Raw genomic sequence first — 12,992 nt, forward strand, 5'->3', positions numbered from 1 at the left:
AGGCACACAACAACAACAGTGTCCCAGCCAGCTTACCCATCATAATGCTGAGGGGTGATTTTGCTGCCGTCTCCATACCTCTCCATCTGGGTTTGCTTGAAGGTTGCCTGTTTTTCTCCATATTAAACCACTAGCTCTGCTTAAGATGTATTCCTTAGTGGTCTCCTATCCAAGTATTCATCAGGGCTGACCCTGCTTAGCCTCCAAGATCAGATGGGTGCCTTTGTCGTATTTAGGCCCTTTTGGGGAAGAAAATTAGCAAGGAACAAGACCCCTAGTGGGATCATACATCTTTCTCCTGGTCACACACCATTAATGACGCTGGGCAGGAAGAGAGACTTGCTTTATTTTGTGCAAGAGGATTGGAAATCCCAAAATCCTTCCAATCTAAGGGAAAAACCCAGAAAAGATCAAATGGCCATGCTAAAAAATAAAACACGGAGAGAAAAGGACTGCAGGAGACCCAGAAAAGTTTTAGAAAGTGTATGCAGGAGCGGGGTTAGCAGAAACCAACTACTCCCGTTGCTTCAAATATCTTAACAGCATGCATATGTGTGTGAGTGTGACTGAACCGTTGCAGATTAAGCAATGTTACTGGAGCTTTTTTGTCACTTTTCGCTCCAGGCACCTGCACTGGGAGGAGGTTGGACTACATGACCCTTGTGGGTCCTATCCAAAGACAGCGTTCATTTTGGAACGATTTCCGCTGCAAGTCTTTCAGAAGCTGTGTGGCAAGTCCTAGTGGCCGAAGCACAAGATCGAACTCACTAGAAAGTCGCCTTTTGGCTTCCAAAATCTTGTAAGTCATATTGATTCTCAGCTTTTGGAGAACAATGGGATAGAAACAGGGATAGACTTAGAGAGAAAATCAGATTCGTTCCTGGAGTGGCCACATTTAGCAAAGCAGCTGCATCAATGCCTTTGCTGGTATCATAAAATTATTTATACAGGGAAAATTATGGCCATGGGGGAGCAACGATCCTTCATTTTTGGAGCTGAGGGAATGAAGGCACAGGAGAGGAGACAAAAAAGAATGGTAGAGAGGTCTTTCTTGAGGTTACAGAGAGTCAGAGGTCAGGAGTGAGACCGATCTTGTCCGGCTCAGTCCCTATTCTATGTGGACAAAACATGTCCAGAAAGATTCTGTCTGGAAGCATCCTCTATAGACAGGCAGGGAGTGTGTGTACCCTCCAATGTTTCACAAATAAACACAGGGACATGCGTGGCCAAGCAACATCAGAGTGTGGTCAAGAGGGCAAAAGTTATGGATGAGCAAGAACAGACAAGCTAGGAGATGCTGCAACAGTTTGCTTTTGCCTGAGCCGACTGGAAGGGAGAAATTCTTCCCTATACCTCCCCACTGCTGAATTAAGGGAGTGCAAATTACTTTTGCACTTTGGACTCTATCTGCAGCACCTGAAGTCTGCCGAGGACCAAGGGGGAAAGCGGGAGGAGGAGGAGAGAGAAACTGGGACATTTTAAAAGCTGCTGGAAAAGTGGGACGGCAGAGGATTAACCAGGACTGCTCCTGCCAAGTTGGAGGGTATTGGTGTGTCTGTTGTTGCGGCAGGCAGTTGCCGTCTTTTGAGTGTAGGGAGGTTGGAGTAGGAGGTATCTCAGAGCCCTGCTTTCCACAAGGTGGAAGGTGCAAGGAAAGTCTTAGTCGTGCCTCTTGCCCTCCTGAGCTCTGTGTTTCCCAAACTTGTGGGAGGGGAAGAAAGAGCGCTCTGCCTGCCAGGGCTTCCTCTCCTTATGCTCTAGGGGATGGGGCTTAGAGTCCTTTTCGTGCTTGGGGCGTCCCTTCTTGCTTTCGGGCTCTTCCTTGGGGCGCCGTTCTCTCTTGGGCTCCTTGCTGGGATGGCCCTTGCTCTCTTCCCGACGCGGCCATTCCTCTTTGCCCTTCCTCTCTCGCCGAAGTCGTCTGCCAGGTGGATGTTTTTCCTCCTCTTCCTCATCCTCTTCCTCCTTAGAGGCCTTGTGATCTTTGACCCTCTTGTGTTTGGGTGCCTTTTCTCTCCTGATCACTTTTTCCCGGCTCTTCTTGGGTCCTACCTTGGCCCCTGGTTCCTCATCCTCTTTCTCTGCTAGTTCTTCTTCCTCTTCCTCCTGCTCCTCTTCTTCTTCTATCAATTTAGTTTCTTTCCCCTCTTCTGCTGGTTCCTCCTCTCCCTCCTCGATTTCGATGAGATCTTCCTCTTCCTCTTCCTCCACCTCAAGTGGTTCATCCGTGTCCGACCAGTCCAGCCACCTCTCATAAAACCACCGCTCATCCTAGAAAGAAACACACAGACTTTGACCAAAAAAGACCATTGATGAGAGTTCAGACCTGAGATTTGGTAGGGATAATCTTAGGTCTGCATCATGGTTAAGTTTCCTCAGGGGTGTAGCTACCAGAGGCAGCAACATAAGAATTCTGCCCCCCCACCCACCCAATGAAAGTGTCCTTCAGGCCCCAAGTTTCTAATATGCAGCCACTTAAAACCTCAGTTGAATCCAGACCCAAAGCCAAGGGTCAGGCCGAGAGTGACCAAAGGACTGAGAATTCAGCAAAGAGTTTAAGGTGTGAACAATTTTCAAGTCTTCACTGTAAAATGCTAGAAATTTGAGGACTGGAGGAATATTTCATTGGAGATGCAGAATTCTTTCAGAGGCCAATGCCTTCATTTCCCTCCTCCAGTAACTGTACCAGAGTTATTTAGCATGAACGCTTTGCCTCAAAGTTGGGGAGTCTGCACCCACTGGGAGCCCGACTGGCAAATGGGACAAAATCCCATCTGATCTTGGAAGCGAAGCAGAGTCAGCCCTGGTTAGTGCTTGCATGGGAGACCACCAATGAATTCCAGGTGTTGTCAGTTTTGTTTCAGAGGAAGGGACTGGCAAAAGCACACCTTAGTCTTCCTTGCTTAAGAAAGTGGTGTCACCAAAAGTCAACAGGCAACTTGAAGGCATATGGACACCCATGTGGTGGTGCAAGGTACAGTTGCCCACCCCTGTGGCTTCCAACATTGCTTTAAAATATGTTGTGCCTAATGTTAGTGGCTCACTGCTATCTTCCTTGCCAGGACAGGAGAAAGCCTTTGCTAGGAATCTATATGAGAAAACGGCATCAGAAAAGAACAGTAAATTTCATCAGCGTTTTGTGAAGCAGAGGTTTTAGCTCTTTCCCCCCAAAATCGACTTTTCGTATGTTTTTCCCCCTGATGTCATGCCATTCTCTCAGATTCCTTCAGGGGGGTATGCTGCCATTTGGCTGCTGCCTCCCTCTTGCCATCCTTGACCGCCTTCACTCACCAGTTCCCCAATGCTGCCGTCTTGAGGACTGCCATCTTCCAGGGTCCAGGCGCTCCACTCTGCCATGAGGACGTTCTCGCCATAGTCTATTATATCTGTGAAAATGAGAGGATGCTGGAATGAGCTCCTGGATCACAGGCAGGTTGGCATACACACACTGTATCTCCCTATACAAACCAGCTCTCACTTTAAAGTCAGCAGGGGAAGACTTTCTCTTGGTTCCACCATCTTCACAGGCTCCACTTGGCCCCCTCTTTGCTCTCTTTCTGCCCAAAGGCACCCAGTGGGCCAAATGGATTCAAACCCTAGTCTCCCAGAGTCCTAGTCCAACTCCCAAAACACAACAACCACACAGGCTCTCAGATATAAATACAGGGACTGGAATCCCGTTAATGTCATGTGCAAGCATTCAGAGTCCTGTCTATGCAGAAAGTAGACCCTGACTGCATCTATACTGGAGAAATAATCCAGTTTGGCATCACTTTAACTGCCCTGGCTCAAGGCTATGGAATTCTAGGAGTTGGGGTTTGTTGTGGGCCCAGAGTGGAGCGGAACTTAAGGAAGGAAGGCCCCACAACAAACCCCAACTTCCAGAATTCCATAGCCTTGACCCAAGGCAGTTAAACTGTGCCAAACCGGGTTATTTCTCCAGTGTGGATGCAGCTCCTGCCTGGCTGATCTGCTCCAAACAAGACAAGTGCTTGCTGACTTTGGTTTTTCTGTTTCTCCAAAGAAAGGTTACTGCAGGGCTGGCAATGAATGGACACTTCTCAAAGGAGTTACTTGCTGTGCTGAATCTAATTTGGGTCTTGAGTTCAGCATCTTGGCGAGTTTAAAGCTACCTAAAACCTAGACTGGATTCACTGCCCCATTGACATGGGAGCTGCCAAAGGATAGGTACCCGAATGGGGTGAAGTGACTCTGTTCTCTTACCTTGAACCACTTGGCAGCTCACGCTGAGGAGGGCGACAAAGGAGGCCAAGAAAAGGCATTTGTTGAGGGTCAGGCCCTCCCAGGGAAGCGTGTCCTTTGCAGCCCCACGAGCTTCTGCTTTCCTCTTAACGGGGACAGTCTTGGGGGCTTCAGGACAGAGACAGACAGAAATAAAATTAAAATCAAATGGGGGAGTGAGATATTAACTTTTCAAAGTGGTCACAACACCCCAAGGACTAGTATGCTAGATGGGTCTCAGGAAGTTGAACTTCTTTTATAAGATGGGGAATGGATGCCCCCCAAAACTGTTGGACTGCAACTCCTAGCATCCTCAACCAATAGCTAAGATGATTAAGACTCATAATTCTACCAGAACAAGGACAGACCTGAATAAATAACCAAATGAAGGCTTCTGCTGTGAACAATGCTCTTAATTCTTTTCTCCTCTTTGTTCTTCGTTCATTTATTCCTTTTCTTCATCATTCTTTCCCTCCTACCTGTCCTTCCTTCCTTCCTTCCTTCCTTCCTTCCTTCCTCCCTTCCCTTCCCTTCCCTTCCCTATCCTATAAGCCCAGATGTGAATCACGTAGACCTCCAGATATTGTTGGCCATGCCATTCAGATATTTTTCCACTCCATTTGGAATTGCTCCCAGAAGAAATGGGCAGAGGAAAACATAGTTGTTGTTATTATTATTTGTGGGTTTTATTCATTGTCATTATCATCTTTTCCTCCTCCTGGTTCCACAGTCTCCCAGGTGTTACTGACTGAATTTTTGGACACAAAAGAGTGTCTCCAAGAATCTAAGTAGTAGTGAATAATGAATAATAATACAGGGTCACTGTGCTCTTGTGACCCTATCTACAGTAATTTCATTCAGATGTTTTGACAGTTTGTTGAGACATTTAATTGCCAGAATCCTATATGCATCACCTTTTACTTAACCTAACTTTACACATACTTAGCTAGGTAACAGAGGCATTAAGAGACTCCATTAGTGAATTGCAACGGTACGTATCGAGATTTGGGACCAGCTAGAGTGTGTGTCAGGACCAATGGGCCGCCATGTGCATTGGACACTTTGCTAACTTCCTTGTGTAGTAGAGAATCTCTACCACACATGGTTCCCAAATTTGGGTCCTTCAGAAGTTTTGGACTTCAGCTCCCAGGATTCCTGACTGTTGGCCAAGCTGGGAGTTGAAGCCCAAAAACCTCTGGAGGACCCAAGTTTGCCAATCACTGTTCTACTGGATATAGACATTATGGCTTTGCCCAATTCAATGAGTCAACTTATGAAGATGTAACTTCCATCCAGGATTCCAGCTGTTGTTATTATTCTCAGGTTCAGAGTCTAGCGCTGGTGTTATTGACTGAAGATTTGGACTGTCCATTACTCACATTCCATCTAAGAATCTAGGCGTCAGCTATTGTTGGATAATACAAAGAAGAATAGGAAGAGAGGGAAAAGATGATGATGATGAAAAATGGAATCATAAAAACCTGGTGCTGCTGGCCGTGGTTTCTCCACCGGCTTCTCTGTCCGCCCCGGCTTCTCTACCCGCGGTGCTTTCTCCACGCGTGTCCCTTTGGGCTCTGGCGCTTTATCTGCCGCTGCTGTCACTGGTTTCTCCACCCGCGGCAGTGGTCTCTCAGCCACCCTTTCAGCCCTCAGCACCTTTTCAGCCACTTGCTCCGCTCGGGGCGTTTTGGCGGGGGCCTTCTCAGGAACCGTTGCCTTCTCCACCTCTGGAGGCTTCTCTGGGGCCATGGCCTCCGTCATGCTGTCCACAAATTCGTCGAGGTCCTGGTCAACCACGTGGAGCTTGTCTGTCTCTCCTTTCTCTATCCCCTGAGACAAATGAGAAAATGACATAGGGCCTGAACAGACAGGCCAAAATAAAGCTGCTTTGGGTTACTTTGGAGGTATGCTGTTAAATGACACATGCATCTTAAGAGGCCAGAAGCTGCGCAAAAGCTGCGTTATAGTCCTTAGGACTGGAGCATGGCTTTGGCGTGGCTTCCGGCCTCTTCGGACGCATGCATCATTTAAACAGCATACCTCCAAAGTGACCCAAAGCAGCTTTATTTTGGCCTGTCTGTTCGGTGAAATAGTTTGCCTTTGACTTCTCAAAATTTAATTATTTCTTTTTCAAATCCTGCTTCTAAACTTCACATGTAAGTCTGTGTGGATGTTTATTCAACATTTAAACGGTTCCTAGGTCCCTAGTTCCCAAACTTTGGTCCTTTACATGTTTTGAACATCAGCTCTCAGAAGCCCCAAAGGGCTTGGCCAACAGTCAAGGATCTTGGATGCTCAAATCCAAAACATCTGGAGTACCAAAGCCTGATGTTCTGTTATTTAGTTCCAACTAGAGCTGACCCATTATTCCATCAGCTGTTCAATGCTATGTGAACATGCAGCTAAATCTAATTTATGGAATAGGTCTACTCTAGCCAAGACTTTCAGGCTAAAGTCTCCTCTCCTCCTATGTAGAGAGATCTTTGAGACTAACTGAAAGAAAGAAGTTGTCAGCATGAGCTTTTGTAGACTTTGGTCTACTTCTCAGGTGCATATAGCCTTGACTATGGTGAGTACCCATTTAGCTGAATGGTTTTAACGGTGTTTGTTTAACAGTTCTGATGGAAAGGGTGACAGATCTTGGGAGCTGCAGACAAAAAAATAATAGTAATCGATGGTGTGGCCTTCTCTGCCAGACAGGGTTGTTGTTCTGAGAATCAGGTGGGAAGGAGGAAGGCCATATGTGACGCTCTGAACTTGCTCGAGGCAAGGTGAGATAGAAATTAATGTAACAGTAAATGAATATTAATACTGACTGCATACGGTTCAGCTGTCATGGTTTGGTTTAGGACCAATTAATCCCCTGTCGTCCCACTTTTTCAGCAGCCTTTAAAATGTCCTGGTTTTTCTCTTCCTCACACTCTCCCACTTTCTCCTCATCTTACTTCATTTGCTGCAAACTTGAGATCAAAGTGGGAAAATAGTTTGCATTCAACAGTGGGGAGAAGAGAGATGGTGGCAGCATTTTACGCTTCCCTGTCAGCTCAGGAAAAAGCAAACTGCTGCAGCCTCCATTCTTCCTCCTTCAAAACTTGCCATTTTGACCACACTCCGATGTTGCTTGACCATGCATGTCCTAGTTTTCATTTCTGAAATGTTGGAGGTTTGTGTGGCTGAGTCACCTCCATGGGCACTCTGTAAAAATGCTCTGTATTGTTAGAGGACAAAGCAATCTATCAGAGGAACATGAAGGACGGGCGAAGGTTTGCTTTCTGCCCTTTCAGTTTCAAGGAGGAGGTTTTATTTTGTATCTTGTGGGTTTCCTAAGCACAGTCCTTTTTTCTGCACTATTTGGTTGGAATTTAAATGTCCTTGGATGCTTTCTCTGCCTCGGATAACCCTTCTCAAACAATGTGGCAGATTGGTGAGTCCCTTCAGTTTGGGAGGGCAGTCAGTGGTAGGATTTATTGGCTGCCTACAGACCTTTTAAAAAAATATTATTTAGGGTTGTCTAACTGCCACACAAACTTTTTAAGGCCTCATTCCCACTACCTTCTGAACGGGATCGCAATTTGGTTTGAAACGGTTCAAATGACTCTGCTTCCCACTTAAATCGAATCACTGGAGCGATCTGGCGATGGGGGCCATGCACCAGACCCATTTAACCCATGTCTTTTCGACAATGATTTTTTACAAACTTTTTGGATAAATCAATTCTGTGCAAGTGTGAACCAGATGCAGATCGGAATCGATTTAAATTTGTCCTTTGTCTGGCTGGAGTGGGTCCCTTTTGAACCGATTCGTTCATGAATGTGAACCACAAGTGGGTTATTTTGCAGGGAAGAAATGAACCGAACAATCCCCATTATTTATTTTTGTTGTTGTCCAGCTTTTTCAACTGCTTTTAAAATGTCCTGCTTTCCCTCTTCATCCTCAGCTTACTTTCATTGCTGCAAAAGTAGTATTTTAACTCAAGCAGGGGAAGATGAAAGGAGGCAGGCAGAGTCTTGCCCTTCCCAGTTGACTCAGGGAAAAGCAAAGTGTTGCTGTCCTAGCTTGTCTGGTTAATAATAGCAATAATATATTTACTGTATATACTCATGTATAAGTCTAGAAATTTAGGCTAAAAAATTGACCCCAAAAACCGGAGTCAACTTATCCATGGGTCAATGTAAGTACTGTATTTTAAATCATATATATATATATACACACACACACACACACACACATCCTGTGCTGAAAGGCAAGAGTTTAATCTGCCCTGGAAGTACTGACCCCCTTCTACTCTCTCATCCATCCAGCCTTTAGTTTGAGCACAAATAGTTATGTCTGCTGAAATTTTGTAAGTTTGTTGGCATTGTTTTCCTTTGCTTTGCCATATCAAAACCCACAATTTTGGTCTGCTCCAAACCTGCTCTTGACTTATATGTGAGGTCGGCTTATAGTCGAGTATATACAGTATAACTCTCTTTTCACCAAAGGTCAGAACATCGAATGTATAATAATCTAAAGCAAACGATGAAACGCAATGGCCTTGGCCATCTTGATCACACTCTGACGTTGCAGGAGTGTAAACAACTTTTGCAATTTGGACCCGTTTTATAGCAGTTGAAGTAAGCTGAGGTTGAAAGGGAAAAGGTGGGAGGTGGAGAGAGAAACTGGGACATTATAAAAATCCAGCCGGGAAAGTGGGATGGCAGAGGATTAATTGGGACTGGAATTGGAGGATATGGGGAAATCCTGTAAGGAGGGAACAAGGTTGCTCATTCCTCTGGCTGTTACTAGCAAACCATTTCATCTGGTCAAATCTATCATCGTTCCTGAAGAACTGGGCCATCCTCCAAGACCTATGTGTCACCTTTCTTTTTCTGTATGATCTCTCAAGGGTCTCTTGATTCAAGGAGGGAACGTCAGACAGTGCAAAGATTTGTTAGACTGTTGTTTGCATCTAGGCTTCAAGAAAAGAGGTCTCCTTACATTTGGGGTGCTGATCACCTCTTCTTTACTTGGAGGTTTCTTGGCATCTGTTAAAAGACAGAGAAACAGAAGCAGACAAGTCAAACTTTTATCAATCTATCTTAAAAACTATTGGTTCATCTTTTAGGCAAAAGTCTGTTTGCATCAAACCAAGAGCCATTGCAATTTTTGCCACAAACAACCATCATAAAATACTGATTCCATTGTAATAACGATAACAAAACGGTCATCTATCCCAAAAATATATTTCTGATATTAAAAGTAGAAAGCCTTGACCAGCACAGAGGTTTTTAAAATGACTTTGAATGATCGTCTTTTTGCTGTGGATTACTGCCTGGCACGTCCACGATGCAAATTATAAAGTAATAAAGACAAATCTGGGGATTTGTCTTTTGGTGAAGTATTCAGCCTGGGTCTGTTAGAGAGCTCTGGTGTCAAACTATAAATCCCTGGATTCTGTAAGACTGTCATGGTTGTTAAAGTGGGGTCAAACTACTTTATTTCTGCAGTATGGATATACCCTTGATGGTCCTTGAGGTCCCTTCCAACTGTATAGCTCTATGAAAATAAATCAGTCCAGCAAGCAAACATCTTCCTAGCATGGATGAATTGCAGAATTTTTTGGGCACAGAAGAGGGAAAGATACCATCAACTTTTTCCCTTAGAAAAGTCATAGCTGCAGTCCCAGCATTAAAATACCTTCTTTGCTCTCCTCCTTCAATTGTCTCTGAATATCCTCCTTTTGGGTTGGAAGCTCTTTTATGGGATCTGGGCGTTCGTCCTTTCTTTCCAGTACGTCACACGGTCCTGTCGCCATATTCCTTCTTGGCAATCCTTGCTAAACACACTGGAAAGAAGAGAACAAACGTTAGCTTTTGGTTCCTTGTCGTATCATTTTCCTTTAAATATATCGATACAAACCCAAGGTTGTCTTCCAACCTTTGCTCATCTTTAATGCAAAGTTTTGGACAGGGTCTCAAAGGAGAGGGCCTTTCTGCCCAGAATTGTAATGTATGCAATGCGCAGCAGAAGGGCCTGGTGCTCATCGGGAGCACCATATGAGAATCGTGACTCTCTTGCTAGTGTTCACTACCAGGAATTTGTTGCAGTTCACTACCAGGAATGTGTTGCAGTTCACTACCAGGAATTTGTTGCCTGTCTGCCACAGAGCTCCAGACTCATGACATTACGAAATCTCAGCCAAAAGGATTGATTGACTGACTGACTGACTGACTGACTGACTGAGGTAGGAGACTGAGACGAGAAAGAAGAGGAATATCCTTGTTTCTTAAACAGTTGTTGGGTCTCCCCACTTCTGGACACACCAAACTCTCTTCATTCACTCGGATACATAAAACCTGGGGCTGAGCAGTCGTCATTAAAAAAACCCGGAGGCCGTTTTCTAAGAATAGGGATGTGAAACCAAGTACGCTGGAGGGCTTCCAATCTGGGAATTTGGATTTCCCCAGCAGGTGCTACAAGACGTAAGAGCCTGACCCTTCTCTCCCTCCTCCCTAAAGAACCAGAGCTGGGGAAAAGTCAGCATTTGACTGAGGCTGCATCTACACCAGAAAAAATAATGCAGAGATGAGAGAAAACACTGATTTAATTGCTATAGAACTCTGGGATTTGCAGTTTGGTGAGATATTTAGTCAGAGCACTTTGGTGCCACAACCAGTGACAAATCCCATGGCTCCAGAATATTGAGCCATGGCAATTAAAGCAGTGTCATGCCGCATCCTTTCTGCATCGTGTCAGCAGCCTGAGTCACTTGTAACCATTGCGTATTCCTGTTTATGATCACAGTGCCATGATCCCCAATCTCGTCCCCCAAACCTACCATTGGTCTGGAAACCAGGGTGCAACAGGATAATGTTTCCAGCCCCCTCCTACCAGTGATCTGCAGTACCATGGTCAAAGCAAGACCCCTGTTGAGATTCCTCTTTGCACTAATGCTCGCTGGTGGGAAGGGGCTGGAAATGACATCTTGCTATGCCCTGGCCACTGGCAGAACAGGCTTCCGTTGCTTGGATGTTAAGGTGGGTTTGATGAGTCGGGTCAGGAGATGATATGTACTTGTCTGAGTGTATTGTGTGCCTTTAAGTCATTTCTGACTTAAAGTGAATCTGTCATAGGCATTTATCACATGTACTAACTCAAGCTGCATTTGGTAAGATCAGTAAAACATCTCATGTTAGTTCATATATGTGTGTGTGTGTGTGTGTGTGTGTGCGCACGTGCGCATGTGTGTGAACTTGGTTAAGTTGCATTTGGTACAATCAGCAATACGTCAGATATTAGTTCATAAATGTATATGAACTTGGTTAAGTTGCATTTGGTAAGGCCAGGAAAACATCTGATGTTAATATATATATGAACTTGATTAAGTCACATTTGGAAAGATCAGCAAAACATCTGATGTTAGTTCATAGACATATATGAACCTGGTTAAGTCACATTTGGAAAGATCAGCAAAACATCTGATGTTAGTCATATGAACTTGGTTAAGTTGCATTTGGTAAGACCAGCAAAACACATGATGTTAGTTCATATATATATATATATATATGGAGAAAAGAGTTACCTTTCCAGCTTCATGCCTGTGCTTAGAAAATCTCAGCGCAGGGCTTTTGGGAGTCTGCTGCTGATTCAACATCAAAGAAGTATCCCAAAATAGTGTCCTTCCCCAGAGGAGCCAGGCCAGGCGGCCCATGCAAGGCAGAAGTGCTGGACTTCAGCCAGGGTCCAAGGCAAGCTGACAGAGCCTATGGAGCCACAGTCACTGTGGACTTGAGAGTGTGTCAAAAACATGCAAGCGGACAGAGGCCTTTACATGGAACCGTTTTGAGGTTTAGAGAGAGACCGACCCACAAACCTACCCGACGTGTGTTTCGGCCCAGGGCTCAAATCCCTCCGTCTCGCCTTGAGCTTGTCGCCTGGATCAGCCGCCTGCGCTTTCCTCCCTCCTGCTCCCTTTTCGCTCTGTGCAAATGTAATATACAGCAACAGGTGCCGATACCTCCCCAGAAAATGCCAGCCAAGCGAGGGGCACAGGCGCTCTTTCGTTTTCGCAGGCGGCGAGGACACGTCTGGCTTGACAGGGCCAGAGAGGAACGGAAGGGCACAGCTGGGCCGGAGTGACGAAATGGAAGGAAAGCTGTGTCCACACTGCTGATTTAATGCAGTTTGAAACCGCTTTAACTGCCATGGCTCCATGGTACGGCGTTCTGGGATTTGTGAGATGTTTAGTCTTCTCCCTCTGAGGAGTTTTTCACACGGAGAAATGTATCACCATCCTAAAAGAAGAAGAAAAGGGGAGGGCAATCTGAAAATGCAAGAAATGACGTTGTAGTTTATCACACGCACAGACGAATACAGCATCCGTCCGAAAGAGAAAACGGTGCAAATGCAAATGAATTCATCACATGAGTATGTACCCATTGGCTTCTTGATTTCGAATGAGTGTGTTTGTGCATGCGCAGGGACGACAGGATCCCATGGTCGACAGTAATCCCATGGAGATGCATTTCATCAATTTACTAACACAAATGCAAATTGACTGTGAATTTGAGTGGGAAAGGATTTATAAATTTGATATTTTTCCGAATCCAGCTATTCCTGGGATGTCTCGCGATTGCGTTTGGATTGCTTTCTGTTTGCGTGTGACGTTGTTTGAAAACCTTTTGCGAAATTACGTGAAATACCTCGATTGATCCTGGATTAACCTTCCAGTTTTTCCCGTGTGATAAAGTCCTCAGAGATCTGGTGCCAAA

The 12,992-nt window shown here is 45.2% G+C and overlaps 1 protein-coding gene across 2 annotated transcripts; it reads right to left on the reverse strand.

Moving 5' to 3' along the window:
• Positions 1–328: 328 nt before the first annotated feature.
• Positions 329–12,245, reverse strand: JSRP1 (junctional sarcoplasmic reticulum protein 1). Of its 2 annotated transcripts, none has more exons than XM_089535551.1 (7): positions 12,099–12,245; positions 9,919–10,066; positions 9,220–9,266; positions 5,724–6,072; positions 4,225–4,371; positions 3,292–3,386; positions 329–2,271 (listed from the first exon to the last, which is right to left on the reverse strand). In XM_089535551.1, the coding sequence occupies exons 2-7, from the start codon at positions 10,034–10,036 to the stop codon at positions 1,660–1,662; spliced, it is 1,368 nt and encodes a 455-aa protein (XP_089391677.1). In that variant the 5' UTR covers positions 10,037–10,066; positions 12,099–12,245; the 3' UTR covers positions 329–1,659. The 2 variants fall into 2 exon arrangements, with proteins under 2 accessions (XP_089391677.1, XP_089391678.1); XM_089535552.1 differs by lacking the exon at positions 12,099–12,245 and adding an exon at positions 11,804–12,072.
• Between the last annotated feature and the right edge of the window lie 747 nt (positions 12,246–12,992).

This window comes from Sceloporus occidentalis, unplaced genomic scaffold, assembly GCF_023333645.1.
Source record: "Sceloporus occidentalis isolate IW3139 unplaced genomic scaffold, rSceOcc1.0.p SCAF_8, whole genome shotgun sequence".
Lineage (NCBI taxonomy): Eukaryota > Metazoa > Chordata > Lepidosauria > Squamata > Phrynosomatidae > Sceloporus > Sceloporus occidentalis.